The sequence below is a fragment of the Acomys russatus genome, chromosome 32 (genome assembly GCF_903995435.1).
Source record: "Acomys russatus chromosome 32, mAcoRus1.1, whole genome shotgun sequence".
NCBI lineage: Eukaryota > Metazoa > Chordata > Mammalia > Rodentia > Muridae > Acomys > Acomys russatus.
The window spans coordinates 45,410,904-45,427,775 of NC_067168.1; the positions used below are offsets into that span (position 1 = coordinate 45,410,904).

General features: G+C 53.3%; 1 protein-coding gene across 1 annotated transcript in view; it reads left to right on the forward strand.

Moving 5' to 3' along the window:
- Ttc21a (tetratricopeptide repeat domain 21A) overlaps positions 1-16,248 on the forward strand; it is a 32,841-nt gene extending 16,593 nt beyond the window's left edge. Inside the window, exons 10-29 of the mRNA XM_051140599.1 lie at positions 438-535; positions 665-865; positions 1,596-1,725; positions 3,234-3,391; positions 3,598-3,813; positions 4,828-5,066; positions 5,924-5,996; positions 6,094-6,204; positions 6,501-6,639; positions 6,736-6,842; positions 9,302-9,490; positions 12,068-12,178; positions 12,690-12,771; positions 14,182-14,332; positions 14,515-14,676; positions 14,793-14,985; positions 15,075-15,299; positions 15,730-15,850; positions 15,971-16,038; positions 16,120-16,248. Coding sequence (XP_050996556.1) covers positions 438-535; positions 665-865; positions 1,596-1,725; positions 3,234-3,391; positions 3,598-3,813; positions 4,828-5,066; positions 5,924-5,996; positions 6,094-6,204; positions 6,501-6,639; positions 6,736-6,842; positions 9,302-9,490; positions 12,068-12,178; positions 12,690-12,771; positions 14,182-14,332; positions 14,515-14,676; positions 14,793-14,985; positions 15,075-15,299; positions 15,730-15,850; positions 15,971-16,038; positions 16,120-16,197 — 2,852 coding nt within the window. The 3' untranslated portion in view covers positions 16,198-16,248. The remainder of the gene's footprint in view (positions 1-437; positions 536-664; positions 866-1,595; positions 1,726-3,233; positions 3,392-3,597; positions 3,814-4,827; positions 5,067-5,923; positions 5,997-6,093; positions 6,205-6,500; positions 6,640-6,735; positions 6,843-9,301; positions 9,491-12,067; positions 12,179-12,689; positions 12,772-14,181; positions 14,333-14,514; positions 14,677-14,792; positions 14,986-15,074; positions 15,300-15,729; positions 15,851-15,970; positions 16,039-16,119) is intronic.
- The last annotated feature ends 624 nt before the right edge of the window (positions 16,249-16,872 follow it).

Below are 16,872 nucleotides of genomic sequence, written 5' to 3' on the forward strand. Positions count from 1 at the left end.
CCGAGTTGTTAATGGTGGTTATCACTGGAGCCATTGTGGGATTTTTCTTTGTTTGCTTTTGTTGTTGTTTGGTTTTTCAAGACAGGGTTTCTCTGTGTAGCCTTGGTTGGTCTGGACTCTTTGTAGACCAGGCTGGCCTTGAACTCGCAGAGATCTGCCTGCCTCTGCCTCCCAAGTGCTGGGACTAAAGGAGTGTGCCACCGGCCCGACTCACTGGAGCCATTGTTAAAGCCAATACATGGAGGAGAGACCCCTGTCTTTCTTTGGCTTCAGTTCTCTGCCACACACACCTGGGTCCTTCATTCTGTGACAGAGTGAGACCAATGGCAGCCTGGGATCCCTCCTTTCCCTGCCTCAGGCCCCGCCCCCGGATCTGCAGGGGGGTGGGGATGCTGGCTCTGCTGTCCGCTCAGGCTCAGCTTTGTTCTCATCTACAGGGAGCATCTGGTGCCAGATCTTACAGGGCCAGCTGGAGGAGGCCGCGCAGCAGCTGGAGTTCCTCAAGGAGGTGCAGCAGTCCTTGGGGAAGTCTGAGGTCAGGGCCGCTGCCGGGCAGGGATGGCTCCAGGTGGAATCCCCAGGGGAGGGCAAACGCCAGGGCCCACCTTACAGCTGGGCAGCCTCTGCTCCCAGCCCAGCCTCACCCCGAGCCTGTCTTGCCCAGGTGCTGGTCTTCCTCCAAGCCCTTGTGGCAGCTAAAAAGCAAAAGCTGGAGCAAGAGGCCACAGCCCTCCTGAAGGAGGCAGTGGAGCTGCATTTCTCCGGCATGCAGGGCCTGGCCCTGAGCCCCGAGTACTTTGAAAAGCTGGACCCCTTCTTTCTGGTCTGCATTGCCAAGGAGTATCTGCATTTCTGCCCCAAGCAGGTAAGAGTACCTTGGCAGGGGTCTAAAGTAGAGGTGTGGGTGGTACCCACATGAAGGACAGAGGGCAGGGCCTTTACCCAGCCTGCCACCAGCCAGACTGAGCTGTGGCCAAGCAGTCAGGAGCCCAGGAGACTTCTGGGGTTTGTTTGTTGTCCCGTTTTTTGAGACAGGGTTTCCTGTGGCCCCGGTTGGTCTCTAACTCGCTGCAGACCCAGGGATGACCTTGAACTCCTGATCTTCCTGCCTGCACATCCCGAAGCTGGGATTACAGGTGTGTGCCAGCACAGCCAGTCTGTGGGGTGCTGGGGATGGAACTCGGTGCTCCAACTAATAAGCAAGGTGCTGCACCCGCTGAGCGACAGCCCCAGCCAGCCCCAGGGCTTTTAAAACTGCAACCCAGTGAAGGCAGATTGCCTCAGAGGCTGTTCCAGTCCAGAGATGGAAGTGAGGTCAAAGCCTCCTCTCTCAGACGCTCCAGGCCTTTCTCTGAAGGTGTGGTACAGGGACCATACTTGGGTGGGGCAGCACTCTGGCCACACACCTGTCTCTATCTTCATATGATCTATAATCCCAACACTGAGGAGGAGGAAGGAGGATCAGAAGTTCGAGATTGTCCTCGGCTGCACAGAGAATTCGAGGCCATTGTGGGTCACACGAGACCCTGAGAAGGAGGAGGTAGGAGCCAAGAACGGCAAACCACATATCTTTCCTTTGGGGTTGGTTCCCACAGCCTCGGTCACCTGGCCAGCTGGTGTCTCCGCTTCTTAAACAAGTCGCTATGATCTTGAGTCCTGTGGTGAAGGTAGCCCCAGCCATGATGGACCCACTGTTCGTGACAGCTCAGGTCAAGTTTCTCTCAGGTGAGCAGTGGGTCCTAGCAGACACCTATGGGGATTCTGCCCTATGGTTACACCCACATGCCTCTAGCCTGGGATGCTTCCCCCCCTGCATATGTGATGGGTACACATGCTTGCACACATATGCACATACGTACATACATACGTCACAACACTGCTCTGGAGGAGACAGGGAAGGACGCATGGGGTAAGAAGGGTATCTCAGCGAGGCCCTGGAGTGTGAGGCTTTCAGAGGGTCACTGAGAACACAGCCGCATCTGCCAGCCTCGCCTGTGTCACAGCTCGGGCACCAGAGAGAGAAAAGGAAATCTCCCAAAGGTGCCCAGTGTTCTCCCTGACACACAGCCCCCGTCTGAAGCACTTCACTTATCCTAAACCCATCTCCTCGCCTACAAAACAGACTATTCCCAGGTCTCCGGTTGGCAAGACATTGAGCGGTTTCACTCATCCAAGGGCTCCTAAGTCTTCGTCCTCAAGGCTCTCTGTGCCAGGGTTCCTCATAGATTTACAATCTCCTGGGCCCACGGCCAGGGAAGGACTGCCCCAGAGGTGCTGGCAGCTACCAACAGGTTTGGGACCGAAGCTAGGTCTCCAAGTGCTTAGGTTGCCATGGTGACTTCCTCCTATTTCCACAGCACACAAGAAAAGATGAGGGAATTTGAGACCCAAAAGAAGTGTAGCTCAACCTCCAGGTGACAGACCCCTGAATCTCCCAGTGTCAGGAGTTCACATCTCCATGGGCTTGGGTTTAAATGAAGACTTTGTCCCATTCCAAGTCCCACATCCAAAAGACAGTTATGTCAAGGCCCAGTCAGATATATAGTGCCCGTTTAGCATGCTTGAGGTCCTGGGTTCGATTCCCAGCACTACCAAAAATAAAGGTAAAATACAAGGATCAGAATACCAACCTTACAGGGTCATGGAGATACTAAGCCAAGTCCGGCGTTTGGGTGGTTTTTGGTTGGTTGGTTGGTTTTGGTTTTTTGGTTTTTTTTTTTTTTTCTTTTTCAAGACAGGGTTTCTCTGGGTAGCCTTGGCCGTCGTGGAACTTACTCTATAGTCCAGGCTGGCCTCGAATACACACAGAGATGTGTCCGCCTCTGCCTCCTGAGTGCAAGGTTGGGGGACAGGGTTAAAGGCACACACCACCATGCCGGGCTTAAGTTAGACATTCTAACTGGCCTTGCAGGACAGAGGAAAGCTCAGTCATTAAACTGCTTTTCTTGGGAGCACAAGGACCCGAGTTTGATCCCAGAGAGGTGGAGACAGGCAGGTAGAACCCTAGGGCTTGCTGCTGGGCAGCCTAGCCTACTAGGTGAGCTCCAGGGCAGAGGGAGACCGTGCCTCAACACCAGATGAGTAGCTCCTGAGGAGTGACACTGGTTGTTAAACCCAGGCTGAGGTTTCTGAACGGCTGCACCTGTGAAATCCAGTCTCCTTCTACTTGTTGGGGTGGGGGATGGGGGGGGGTCTCAAAAGATCCTTGGATGCATTTGGTTTTGTGTTCCTAGGAGAACTGGAAAATGCCCAAAGCACCCTGCAGCGCTGCCTGGAGCTGGATCCCACTTATGTGGATGCCCACCTCCTCATGTCCCAGATCTACCTGGCCCAGGGCAACTTTGCCATGTGTTCCCACTGCTTGGAGCTGGGTGTCAGCCACAACTTCCAGGTGGGACTCTCTGTACTCTGAGACCCACCCAACTGTTGTACTCCTTTCTGGACCATTGGGGGGCGGGGGGTCAGGGGGAGCCACATAAAGGCATGAGCATCCCCCAGGCAGGGCTGGCTCACTGGCTCCCCTGGAGAAGTTCCCCGGGCGGCTCTGTGAGAAGCGGAGGTGAGCTAAACCAGGCTCTGCTCTGCTGTCACTCCTAGGTCCGAGACCACCCCCTCTACCACTTCATCAAAGCTAGAGCCCTCAATAAGACTGGCGACTATGCCGAGGCCATAAAGACCTTAAAAATGATCATGAAGTTGCCCACCTCGAAGGCAGAAGACAGCAGGAAGTGCCGAAGCCCCTCCGTCCGGCCCAGCGAGCGGGCATCCATCCTGCTAGAGCTTGTGGAGGCCCTCCGACTGAATGGCGAACTGGTGAGCAATGCCATGCTGGCGGCTGGGGATTGGGCTCAGTGGAGAAAGAGCTTGCTGTGAAGGTCTGAGGAGCAGAGTTCAAATCGCTAGAGCCTACAGTTCATCTGAGAGTTTTAGGGTCAGTGACCCAGCTCAGTAAATAAAGTGGAGAACAGTTAAGGAAGACACATGGTGTCAACCTCTTCCCTCCTCGTGCAAACACATGAAGGAGCACCTGCACACTCATGCCTCCACCCGCAGTGGGAACACACACAGGGACACACACAAAGGGAGGAAGGGAGGGAGGAGAGAGATGCTTTGCTCCCCCCCCCCCCATCCCTGGGCACATTGGAGGCTGCAGGAGATCAGCCAGGGAGCCGGGCTCTGTGTCTGGTGTTTGCTTAGGCTGTGATCTGAGCCCTTTTTATTTGTTGGTTTGGTTTGGCTGAGACAGGGTCTCACTGTGTATGATTGCCTGGCCTGGAACTCACTCTGTAGACCAGGCTGGCACCCAGCAAAAATAGAGATTTATAGTTGGGCGGCGGTAGCACACGCCTTTAATCCCAGCACTCGGGAGGCAGAGGCAGGTGCATCGCTGTGAGTTCGAGGCCAGCCTGGTCTACAAAGTGAGTCTGGGACAGCCAAGGCTACACAGAGAAACCCTGTCTCAAAAAGCCAAAAAGAATAAAATAAAATAAAAGCTGTCAACGTAGTCCAGATAGGCATGAACTCGTTATCCTCCTGCCTCAGCCTCGCAGGTGTTAGGATCGCATATGTGCGTCATCATGACTGGGCTCCCCGCTAAGCTGCTGGGGGGGGGGGGGCTAGATGAGCTGCCCGGTTGGAGAAGGCACAATGGCCAGAGCAGTGTCTATGGGTTACAGTGACTAGGCCTTACCTCCACAGCTGCTCTGCAGGTAACTGACAGCCATACTGGCTCAGGAGCAGCAGGGCCACCCCTGGGCTCAACTCAGGGGCGGGGAAGGTGGTCCTTGGGTCACCCAAGAGAGGGCCTGTTTGGTCCCCACATTATAGCACGAGGCCACCAAGATCATGCAGGATGCCATCAACGAATTCAGCGGCACGTCGGAGGAGATGCGGATCACAATCGCCAACGTGGACTTGGCCCTGAGCAAAGGCAACGTGGACTTGGCGCTGAGCATGCTAAGAGGCATCACGCCCAAGCAACCCTGCTACACAGAGGCCAAGGAAAAGATGGCCAGCATCTACCTGCACACCCGCAAGGATGCGCGTCTCTACATCAGCTGCTACCTGTAAGCGTGGCCTACCACAGGGGCCACCTTTCCCTCTGGCTGCTGGGGAGGGTTTCCTCGCGGTGTCCGCTTTCAGCTGGGTCTCCAGAGTGTATCCCCAGTGCATCAGACCAAGTTAGGAGCCTCATAGGTCTCCCTGCCCGTGGGCGAGCTATGAGGACCCTCAGCCCTGCTGCCTGCCCGCCCCCCACCCCCCACCCCTGCATCTCTGCACTGCATGGCTTATGTTCTGGTGGGAGGACATAGGCCTGGATCCCAGTACTGATGCCAAAGGAATCATGGGAACACATTCGCACTCTGGTCCCTCACTCTGCCTTTCCTTGAAGAACCGTGGTGCAGGGCCTTGGCAATGACCAGTGTCCAGTGGGTGAGGAAAAAGAGTAGAGTGGAGGACGGAAGACCATCCCTGTCTCCTAGGATGTGGTGTTGGGACCTCCTGGGGCACTGGGAGTGGTCAGCAGGATGGCATGTCCAGATCAGACTTCCAAGAGGGAGCAGTGTGGGGCTGAGTGGGGCTCAGTGGCCACACACGCGCTTGCCACGCATGTGCTGGGCTCCATCCCAGCGTCTCAGGAAAAGGATAAATGGTTAGGGATGTAGCACGGTTACGGAGCACTTGCTTACCACACACAGTGTGACACAAACCAGGGAGGGCAGCTCGTGACTGTGATCCCGGTACTTGACCCCTGTGTTAAAAAAACAACCAAACCCAGACAAAGAAACCTGCGGAACAGTGTGACTGCTCAGGACTTCGGGCTGGGGAGCTGGAGTGGCCCCTCCCGAGAGCAGGATCGCCATGACTCAGGGACAACAATGAATGGCCCAGGCCTGAGAGGGGCAGCTGATTTCTCTTGTAGGGAGCTTTGTGAACATCTGCCCGGGCCCCACAGCAGCCTGCTACTGGGTGACGCTTTCATGAGCATTCAGGAGGTAAGTGAAGGAGCCTGCAGCCTTGCTAGCTAGCTCCCAGGAGCACTTCTCCAGTGGGAGGGAAAAGAAACAACCCCTTCCGTCCTTCCCCCGCCAGCCTGGGAAGGCCCTGGAGGTGTACGATGAGGCCTATAGAAAGAACCCTCACGATGCTTCCTTGGTGAGCCGGATAGGACAAGCCTATGTGAAGACCCACCAGTACGCCAAGGTGAGGCCGTCCTGGGGAGGGCCAGCCACACAGGGCAGGAGCTAGAAAGCCCATGAGTTAGGGCTGTGGATGGAAGAGACAGTATTTCCACACCAGCTTCCAGCTGAGCGCGTGACCAGCGGTGAGCTCGGCCAATCTGCACTGCAGCTCTGCCTGCTCCACCTGAGGCCTGAGCCCGGTGGCGGGTGGGAGTGGGGCGTTCATCTTGGGCACCTGTCTGTGCGGTGAAGGGAAGTGGCATTAGCCACCCCCTTGCAGAGCAAAACTGAGGCCTATGTTTTCCTGTTTGCACTAAGGCCATTAATTACTACGAGGCTGCCCAGAAGATCAGTGGGCAGGACTTCCTGTGCTGCGAGCTGGCCGAGCTACTCCTAAAGCTGAAGAAATACCACAAAGCAGAGAAGGTGCTGAAGCAGGCCTTGGAACGAGACTCCGGTAAGGTGGCATTCGAACTCATCCCTACCCCTGTCCCCCATGGCCCTCCTACATTAGCTCAGGACCAGAACCACACTGACTGGCATTTCCTGCTAGGGGTCAAGGACATCACATCCATGATGAATGAGGTTAAGTGTTTGCTTTTGCTGGCAAAGGTTTACAAGAGCCATAAGAAAGAAGATGTGATGGAAACACTGAACCAGGTAATTGGCCAAGGCCTTTGTCACCAGGTAATAGTGCCAAGGCCACTAATGAATGCAGCTCAAGGTTAAGTAAGATGTCTACGACTTAGGGTGGCCCAGCTCAGAGTCCTAGAATAGTGTGGAAACAGTGTGCATTCAATAGGAGCTGCACCTTGAGCTCTGGGTTTTTGCTTCTAAGCTGGAGATCTATAGTGCTACATACAGTGCAGCAGTGAGCAAACCGCTTCCAATTGGCTGCTCCCTGCACTTGCTGCTGTGTTGTGATGCTCAGGGAGTTACGGACAGTCGATGCTTTTTTTTTTTTTTTTAAGATTTATTTTTATGGCGGGGGGGGGGGGTGGTGGTGGCACTCACCTTTAATCCCAGCACTCAGGAGGCAGAGGCAGGCGGATCACTGAGTTCAAGTCCAGCCTGGTCTACAAAGTGAATCCAGGACAGCCAAGGCTACACAGAGAAACCCTGTGTCAAAAAAAGAAAAAAAAAATTGTTTTTATTCTATCTGTATGAGTGTTTCCCTGCACATATGTGTGTGCACCACATGTGTGGCTCATGTCTATGGAGACCAGTACAGGGCATTAGATCCCTTGGGGCTGGAGTTCTAGGTGGCTGTGAGCTGCCCTGTGTGGATGCTGGGGACTGAACTCATGCCCTACGAGAGCAGTGCATGCTCCAAACTGCTGATCCATCTCTCCAGCCCAAGAGTTTCTTGTTTGTTTGTTTGTTTGTTTGTTTGGGTGGGTGGTTGGGTTTTTGTGGGGGGAGGGGTTGAGGGTGGTTTTTGGGTTTTTTTTTTTTTTTTTTTTTTTGAGACAGGATCTCACTATGCAGCCCTGGCTGGCCCAGACCAGCAGTTCGCAACCTTTGGGAAGTTGAGTGATCCTTTAACAGGGGCCACCTGAGAGCGTCAGAAAACACAGATATTTACACTATGACTCATAACAATAGCAAAGTTACAGTTACGAAGTAGCAACAAAAATAATTTTATGCTTGGGGGTCACCACAACATGAGGAGCTGTAGTAAAGGGTTGCAGCGTTAGGGAGGCTGAGAACCACGGAAACAGACAGAGATCCTCCTGTCCCTGCCTCACGAGTGCTCGGGTTAAAGGAATGCACCAGCACACTTGGACCAGGGCGCCTTTACTTGGTTTTTGTTGTTTGTTTGTTTGTTTTTTGAGACAGGATTTCTCTTGTGGAGCCTTGACTGTCCTGGACTTGCTCTGTAGACCAGGCTGGCCTCGAACTCACAGAGATCCGCCTGCCTCTGCCTCCGGAGTGCTGGGATTACAGGCGTGTGCACCACTGCTCCGGGCTGCCAACCATCTTCTCTCCGTGCTGGGCTGCCCCCATTCCGGAAGGCCTTGGCCATTCTTGTCGTGCCTTCCTGGGTTTCCACCCGCAAGTGCAGGCTTCCGCTTGTTCCCAGGATGCATTGTGGGGTTCTAGAGGGAGAGCCCCCTCCTGCCCTCTGCGTGCCACCACTCCACTTGAGGCGACCTCCTCTTCCTTACCACCCAATCCCTACTCATCTCTTTGTCCTTGAGGAGCCCGGTGCTAGTTTGAACCCACTTTCTGCAACTCGGCTGTCTTTCCTGTTCCACACCTCATTCCTTCACACGTGTGGGTGTGTGAGAACTGCCTCCAGTTCTAGACGGGAGAGAGATGCAGGGCAAATGTACCCAGCAAAACCCAACCCAGGGATATAGTTTAGTTGCCATTGTACACCAAGCCCTTGGTTGTGTCTTCAGTACAACATAAACTAGGAACAGGATCAAAGTCATCCTTGGTTATATAATGAGTTCCAGGCCAGCCTGTCTCAAACAAACACCACCAAGGTGGTGGTACATGCCTTTAATCCTAGCACTCTGGAGGCAGAAGCAGGCAGATCTCTGTGAGTTTGCGGCCAGCCTGGTCTACCTAACAAGTTCCATATCAGCCAGAACTACACAATAAGACCCTATCTCAAAGATAAAACACTACCAGTAACAAAAACCCCAGCCTGCTTTGCGTGCCTGTTGTGCCGTGCTCTAGATAGTCAAAGCACATTAGAGCCGGGCGTGGTGGCGCATGCCTTTAATCCCAGCACTCGGGAGGCAGAGGCAGGCGGATCGCTGTGAGTTCGAGGCCAGCCTATTCTACAACAGCGAGTCTAGGATAGCCAAGGCTACACAGAGAAACTCTGTCTCGAAAAAAAATAAAGAAAAGAAAAACAAAAACAAAGCACATTAGACACAGAACCCCAAGGTGTGACAGAGGCACGCAAGTGAGTGCAATGCTTTGCGCCCTTCACTTCTGCTCCTCCTGCAGGGGCAGTTTCAGCCTCCCTCTCGTGTACTGAGGAAGTGACCCAGATCTCCTCAAGGCACTCCCTCTGACATTGCCAGCCACACAACACTGGGAACTCCGGTGGTATGGCCCATGAGCCACGGGTTTCTGACCCCAGGTTCCTTGATTCCCTCAAGGCCTTGGACCTCCAGGCTCGGATACTGAAGCGGGTTCCTCTGGAGCAACCAGAAATGATCCCCTTCCAGAAGCAGCTGGCAGCCTCCATCTGCGTCCAGATTGGGGAGCATTATCTAACAGAGAAAGATTACAACAATGCTGTGAAGTCCTACAAGGATGCCCTCTCCTACTCGCCCACAGACAACAAGGTAAGTGTGGCCCATGGGGTAACATCCTGGGGGCTGGAAGGTAACTCAGATGATAAAGAATTTGCCTAGCATTCGAAGAGCCCTGGGTCCAGTCCCCAGTAGCTCACAAACCATGTCAGGTGGTGGTGCACCTCTGTTACCTCAGTCCTCAGGGAGGTGGAGGCAGGATCAGGAGTTTGGAGGTCTCGTTGCTGAGTGAGAGGCCTTTCTTCTCTAAGGAGCTGGAGGGTTTGAATGGGGAGGGAAGCTGGGAAGCCCCACCCACAGAGGCCTCTGGGGTGAGAAGTGGCTCTGGCTGACCCCGGCCCTCACCTACTACAGTTCTTAGAGCAAGGCCTGAAAGACTGCCTCTGGACCATTCATAGAGGCTAGACACCTCCCACAGTCACGTTCGCCTGGCCTTTGCAGGGTCCTGCCACTGGGGGTAAGGGGTGATGGTAGGAGTTGTGGCTGCATGGACATAGAGTCCAGGCTGAGTGTCCAAGCCTGGCAAGAGTTGCCAGAGGGGTGTGGCTCCAGATGAGGGGCCATTCACACTAAATAAAGAGCCCAGCATTTGGAAGAAGGATTGCTTATCATGCACAAAGGCCTGCTTTAGTCCCCAGCACTACATAACACCTGTCATCTCCGCACTTGGGAGGTGGAAGCACGAGGTCATCCTTGACTACACAATGAGTTAGAGGCCATAAGACCCCACGTCAAAATTATACCTAAGTATATTGTATGAAAAAAAGAAAACCTGTTTTGGCCATTTTTTTTACTAGTATAATAAAATATTTATTAAAATATAACAAAATACGGTAATATTAAACAGTGGTATGGAAGGAAAGACTTAGAGACTCAAGTACTTTTCTAGTTCTCTGGAAACCCCAAAAACTCATCACGGCTAGTATCAGAATTTAGGAAGCTTAGTTGCTGGCAATCGCTTGTCTCACTTTCTTCGCTGTCTTCATATCTGATATCATCTTCAATTCCATCTAAGGCATTGCTAATGCCACATCTTTTGAATGATCGTACGATTTCCTCCTTCACTGACTGCCGTGATGTTTTAACCCAGTCACACACTTGAGTGACAGTGGGCCTCTTCATTGGTCCCGTTGGAGTCAGATCATGGTTCCCAGCAGCCACCCATTTGTTCTACTCTGCTCTCATAAAGACTTTAAATGGTTTGTTGATTGAAACATCAAGAGCTTGCAACTGGCTGGTAAGACCCCAGGAATTACAGCTTGATGTAATCTTTAAATCTGTTTTTTGTTGTTTCTCTGATATGTGCTCTGAACTGGTCAAGCACTAATAAAGCGGGTTTTTTTTTTTCCCAGAAGCCCTCCAGGACATTTGGACCACACTTTTTCTTTCTTTCTTTCTTTTTCTTTTCTTTTTTTCGTTTTTTGAGACAGAGTTTCTCTGTGTAGCCTTGGCTGTCCTAGACTTGCTTTGTAGACCAGGCTGGCCTCGAACTCACAGTGATCCGCCTGCCTCTGCCTCCTGAGTGCTGGGATTAAAGGCGTGCGCCACCACTGCCCAGCATGGACCACACTTTTTCAATCTATCTGTCTTCTCACATATGCAGAATGAAAATTCTGTCTTTTCCCATATGCCCAGTAACAATTTCTGCATAGCAATGTGGCCCCATTGGAGTCAAGGAGGGACAAATGGTAGCTTCCTTACTGCTATACATTTGACTACACTGCCCCTACCCCCCTCCCTGCAACAAGCTGACACACACCTGCACCTGTAGGCTCAGAACATGGCGATTGGGGGGGGGGGGGGGGTTGGCATTCAGCAATACATCCCATACCTCTTCCTGTTCCTGAGGATACACTGAACCCTGTGTGCGTTCCTTGGCTGGCACACTGAAAGTAAGTGAAAGTGACCTCTTCATTGATGCCCAATGGACAGCAATTGACCATAAGGCACACCTTAATCCCTCCCTCACTTTTGGGGGAAAAGTGCATCTTTTTTTAAAAAAAAAAATTTTATTATTTAATTTTTTCAGATTACATCTCAATTGTTTTCCCCTCACTTGTATCTTCCTTGTAGACCAGGCTGTCTTCAAACTCACAACGATCCGCCTGCCTCTGCCTCCCTGAGTGCTGGGATTACAGGCTTTGCCATCACGCCCAGCTCGTATGAAGGAAAATTTATGGAGAAAAAAAAAAAAAAAAAAAAACCAGCATGGTAACTGTTCACCCTGTGACAGATTCCTTAGTACCAGGTACCGTTCTAGGCCTTGGAGGCAGCAGGGTAGGCCAAGAGCCTTGACTACAGATTGCCCTCAGGCAAGCAGGAAGTGAGAAGCCTGCAGGAGATTCTAACACATTGCCGTCTGTCCAGGGCACAAAAGAGTCCCCAGAGGAAAGAGCAGAGGCCAAAGGATGAGAATAGTGAGTTAGCCAGGCCTCAGTTCATTCTGGAGTGGCAGGGAAAATGGGTGGGCGGGAAGGGCAAAAGCTATTATCTGCCTTCGGGCACAGAGGCCTGCTTTAAAAGCCGCTGATAGCCTGAGCTGGGAGGGGAGTCGGAGGCAAAGGTGACAGCACTGGCTTGTTGGCTCTGTCTGGTCTTGTCTTGTCATAGGTGGCACTGGAGCTGGCGCAGCTCTACCTCCTTCAAGGCCAGCTGGACTTGTGTGAACAGCACTGCGGCCCTCTCTTACAGATGGAGCAGACCCAGGCGAGAGCTGCTGTGGTAGGAAAGGCCACACTGATCAACTCTGGGCTGCTTCCTAATTGCTTAACCTCAGATGTCTCCCTAACCCTAACCCTAAGAGGCTTAGGAGGGTTTGAGGCCACACAGGGCCCTTCTTGGAGAGAGATGGGCAGGCCAGCAGGGGGCAGGAGCAACCTTTAGGCCAAGCTGGGGGGGTGGGGGATGAGGGTTGGGTTGAACCAACTTCAGGGGAAGCCACACCCGCTCTTAGGTGAAGGTGGCAGTGGGAAGCCTGTGAAATAACCCTCCCTGGTCAGGCCTTCTAGCTTGTCTGTTACTCCCACTTTTTTCAGGGCCACCCCCAAGTCCCCATGCCTTGCAGAGTTAGAAAGTAAGGTCTTCACCACTAGGGTAGGGTGGCCAGGGTCCCACAGCCTCTCAGGACCAGGGAGGCTCCCCGGGGAGTTTTGTTTTTTTTTTCTGCCATTGTTCTCTGCCAGCCCCGTGCCCACTGCTGTCAGGAATACACAGCTCTCATGTCTTCTCTTAGGTGCTGGCTGACCTGATGTTCAGAAAACAAAACTATGAAGCGGCCATCAGTCTCTACTACCAGGTGCTGCAGGGAGCTCCAGGTAAGCGGGGACCAGAAGTCTGCTTTCCCCACCCAGCCAGCAGTTACCCCAGAGAAGGGTGGGCCTTCCCCCCCCCCCACTCCTTCCTGGCTGCATTGAGGAAGCCCCTTTCTTCCCAATTGTTCCCAGAGAGGCAGGAAACCGATAAAGACCCAGAATGTGGCAGCCCTTCCTGAGTCCAAGGGGCCGGTTCCTGGACCCAGGCACTTGGCACTGGAGCCAGGACAGCCTGTCTGTCCCCATTTCACAGCCACTGGGACTCAGCAGTCTCTTCTACGGTTACACTCGCTTGGAAGACGCTAAGTGCTCTCTCTTCATTTGTAGCTGCATCCCCTCCTAAGCTACTGAATGAAACAGCTGCTTCAAGGGTCAAACCCAAAGCCTGAGCCAGAGGTCCAGCACGGCCACAGCGGTCACCTCAGGGCCCAGCCATGCCCAGTTAGGAGCATAGTCTTAGAGTCAGGCTGCTGGGGTCTGAATCCTGGTATACTTAGTTGCTGTGCAACCTTTTAAACCATTTCACTCCTTCATGCTCAGCGTCCTCAGCTGTCGAATGGGGACAGAAGGAGTGTTCACCTGTAGCTAAATCACAGGCAGAACGCACAGCCAGCTTCCGGGTGAGTGCTACACAGTTAGCTAGCTGCTCCTGTCTCTCTGTGTGTGTGGGAGAGACACAGAGACACACACAGAGAGAGACATAGACAGAGAGTGTGCCTCGAGGTCAGGGAACAGACGACATTGGACATCCTGTTCTACCTCCTCCATCCTGTTCCCCCGAGACATCCTGAACTTGAATTTGGTGGACAGCCAGCAAGCCCCAGAATCTTCCCTTATCTGTACCCTCTGTACCCTCTGAAGTCTGGAGTTCAGAGACGTGTGGCCACGCTCACAGCCACACCTTGCTTTTTAGAGGGGTGCTGGAGGGTTTGCGTTCAAGTCTTCTGTTTGTACAGCAAGTACCTTACTGACCGGATCATGTCCCCAGCCCCTGCTGTCACTATTTTAAGCACTGTATAATTTACTCTCTCTCTCTCTCTCTCTCTCTCTCTCTCTCTCTCTCTCTTTTTTTTTTTTTTTTTTTTTTTTTTTTTTTTTTTTTGGTTTTTTGAGACAGGGTTTCTCTGTTTAGCCTTGGCCATCCTGGACTCACTTTGTAGACCAGGCTGGCCTCGAACTCACAGCGATCCGCCTGCCTCTGCCTCCCGAGTGCTGGGATTAAAGGCGTGTGCCACCACGCCCGGCTAATTTACTCTCTCTTGCATATAGAATGTCTCTGCTCAGCCTAAACAGCTAGTGTCTCGTGGGGCCTCCTCAAGCTCCAGTGCTTCCTCCTCCCCTATCAGACCCTATCATACCAGCCTTATGCAATTATTGGCCACTGTGTGCTGGAGACTTCTACTCTTATTTTAGACAATTTTCTGGTCTTGAATAAATTGATTGACCTGCTACGCCGAAGCGGCAAGCTTGAAGAGGCTCCTGCTTTCCTGGAGCTGGCCAAGAAGGTGTCTAGCCGGGTGCCTTTGGAGCCAGGGTTTAACTACTGCCAAGGCGTTTATTGCTGGTGAGTAAGAGGCCTCCCTACCAGATAGCTAGGCTCTTGCTCAGGAGAAGGGAGATGGAGAGCAGCCTCCAGGACCAGGAGCCCTCAAACCAGATATCCAGCAGGGCAGCCTTGAGCCAACAGTGTTCCATGGCCTGACAGTTCCTCTCGCCGGCTCCTGGTGTTCCTTTCACTTATTGCAGGCACATTGGACAACCCAATGAAGCCTTGAGGTTGCTGAACAAAGCCCGAAAGGACAGCACTTGGGGCCAGAATGCCACCTTCCTCATGGTACAGATATGTCTGAACCCTGACAACGAGATTGTAGGTGGAGAAGCTTTTGAGAGCCTGGCGGGTGACAGCAAGTAAGAGGGCTAAGGGGCAGGGGTGGGGGAGTTGCGGGGGGGAGGCTTCAGCTTGGGGGCAGAGGCCAGATGAGTGCCACTCTAGCGGGCTGTCAGCACAAGTCCTATATCCACAGCTCTGCCAGCCGGAAAGAATCCCAGCAGCACGGGGTACGCACTGCGGAGAAGCTGCTACGGGAATTTCACCCGCACTCGGAGTCGGCGCAGACCCAGCTGCGGCTGCTGCAGAACCTCTGCCTGCTGGCCACCAGGGAGAAGGCGAACGTCGAGGTGGCTCTGGGCGCCTTCATTGAAATGGCCCAGGCTGAGGTGCAAGGGCTAGGGATGGGTCCTGGTGGGCAAGGGTCAAGACGAGGGTGCCTGCCACAGTGCCCCAATGTCTGCATCCCACCGTGCAGAAGGAGAGCACTCCTGCACTTCTGGCCATGGCGCAAGCATACATGCTGCTGAAACAAGTCCCCAAGGCCCGCACACAGCTGAAGCGCCTGGCCAAAGTCCCGTGGGTGCTGGATGAGGCCGAAGACCTGGAAAAGAGCTGGCTTCTCCTGGCCGACATCTACTGCCAAGGCGGCAAATTTGACTTGGCCTTGGAGCTGCTGCGCCGCTGTCTGCAGTACAACAAGGCAAGGGTTGCTGGCCTGGGAAGAATACGGGACATGCAACCAGGGTAGGAAGAGGTGTACCCCAGAGGGACAAGTAGGTGACAAAGCAGGACTGGAACCAGGAGCCACAGGCCAAGGAAGAAGCAAGCTTGTGGGGTCAGGCTTAGCCAGGGCGCGACGGGCACAGAACGCATGAGAGAAGTGAGAGGGGCGGATGGGCTCAGGGAACATGCAGAGTGTTGGTAGAGGAGCTTTATATGAAGGGTTATGCCAGCTCTTGAGTAAGGAGTTGGCTACACAGTAAACCCTCAAGAAGTTGAGGGTACTCTTGGCGGTCCCTATGTGCTTGGGCCTAATGCCGCTCACTGCCACCCTGTCAACCCTCCCGGCCCCACCCTGAGGGCCGTGGTGGCTGTTGCTGAGCACAGGCCTTGCCTGGCTTTCTCTGCAGTCGTGCTGCAGGGCCTATGAGTACATGGGCTTCGTCATGGAGAGGGAGCAGTCCTACAAGGATGCAGCGACCAACTATGAGCTGGCCTGGAAGTACAGTCACCAGGCCAACCCTGCCATCGGTAAGGAACAGGCCGGTGTACACAGGGGTTCCTGTCCCCGATCCTAGAAGCCAGCTCCTGCATCCTGAGGGAGTCGGAGGGCTCCCCAGTCACCAAAGTGTCCTCCTTACCCCTCGACAGGTTTCAAACTGGCTTTCAACTACCTGAAAGACAAGAAATTTGTAGACGCCATTGAAGTCTGTCACAGGGTAAGTCACCAACACGGGTTGGGAGGCACAGTGGCCGGGCATCCTGGCTGGTTTCACGCATCTCATCTACCTCTGTACCAGGTCCTGGCGGAGCACCCCAACTACCCCAAGATCAGAGAGGAGATTTTGGAGAAAGCCCAAGGGTCCTTGAGGCCCTAGCTATGGCTGGAGAGGGCTCAGTCCGGTAGAAGCCATCAATCTAGAGACACTTCATGGGGAGAGCAGAACGGTATTCAGTGGAGAAAGAATTGGGAAAATGACGATTTCTCTCCATTTCTGTATTGTCTGTTGTTATTTGGATTCAGGCCTGAGGGTGCCTGGAAGCTTTGTGTTCTTAAGACCTAAGAAGTAGTTTTGCCTAGGGAAGGAAGACAGCTGGCTTAGTTGGTGCCGGGGCTTCCTGGGCCCTTTCTCCTGAACCCCACATTTGTTCTAGACTCTTGAAGAAACCAAAGAGGTGGTTTGGGTTTTGTTTTTTTGTTTTATTTTGTTTGTTTCTTTTTGTTTGTTTGTTTGTTTTTTCCCGAGACAAGGTTTCTCTGTGTAGCCTTGGCTGTCTCAGACTCGCTTTGTAGACCAGGCTGGTAATCCGCCCACCTCTGCCTCCCCAGTGCTGGGATTAAGGGCGTGTGCCACCATGCCCTGCTGAGATTTCTTAGTACAGTAAGGTCTGGGAAAGCACCTATAGCTATTTCAAAATCTCCCCTACCCTAATCTTGTCCACTGCATCTTGGAAGTAGAAAAGCAACTGCCCCTCCCTGCCACGATGCCCTGCTGAGTCTGCCCTGGCAGTGAGCTCAGGAGGACCAGCTGCAGAAGGGCGCAAGCTAAGGC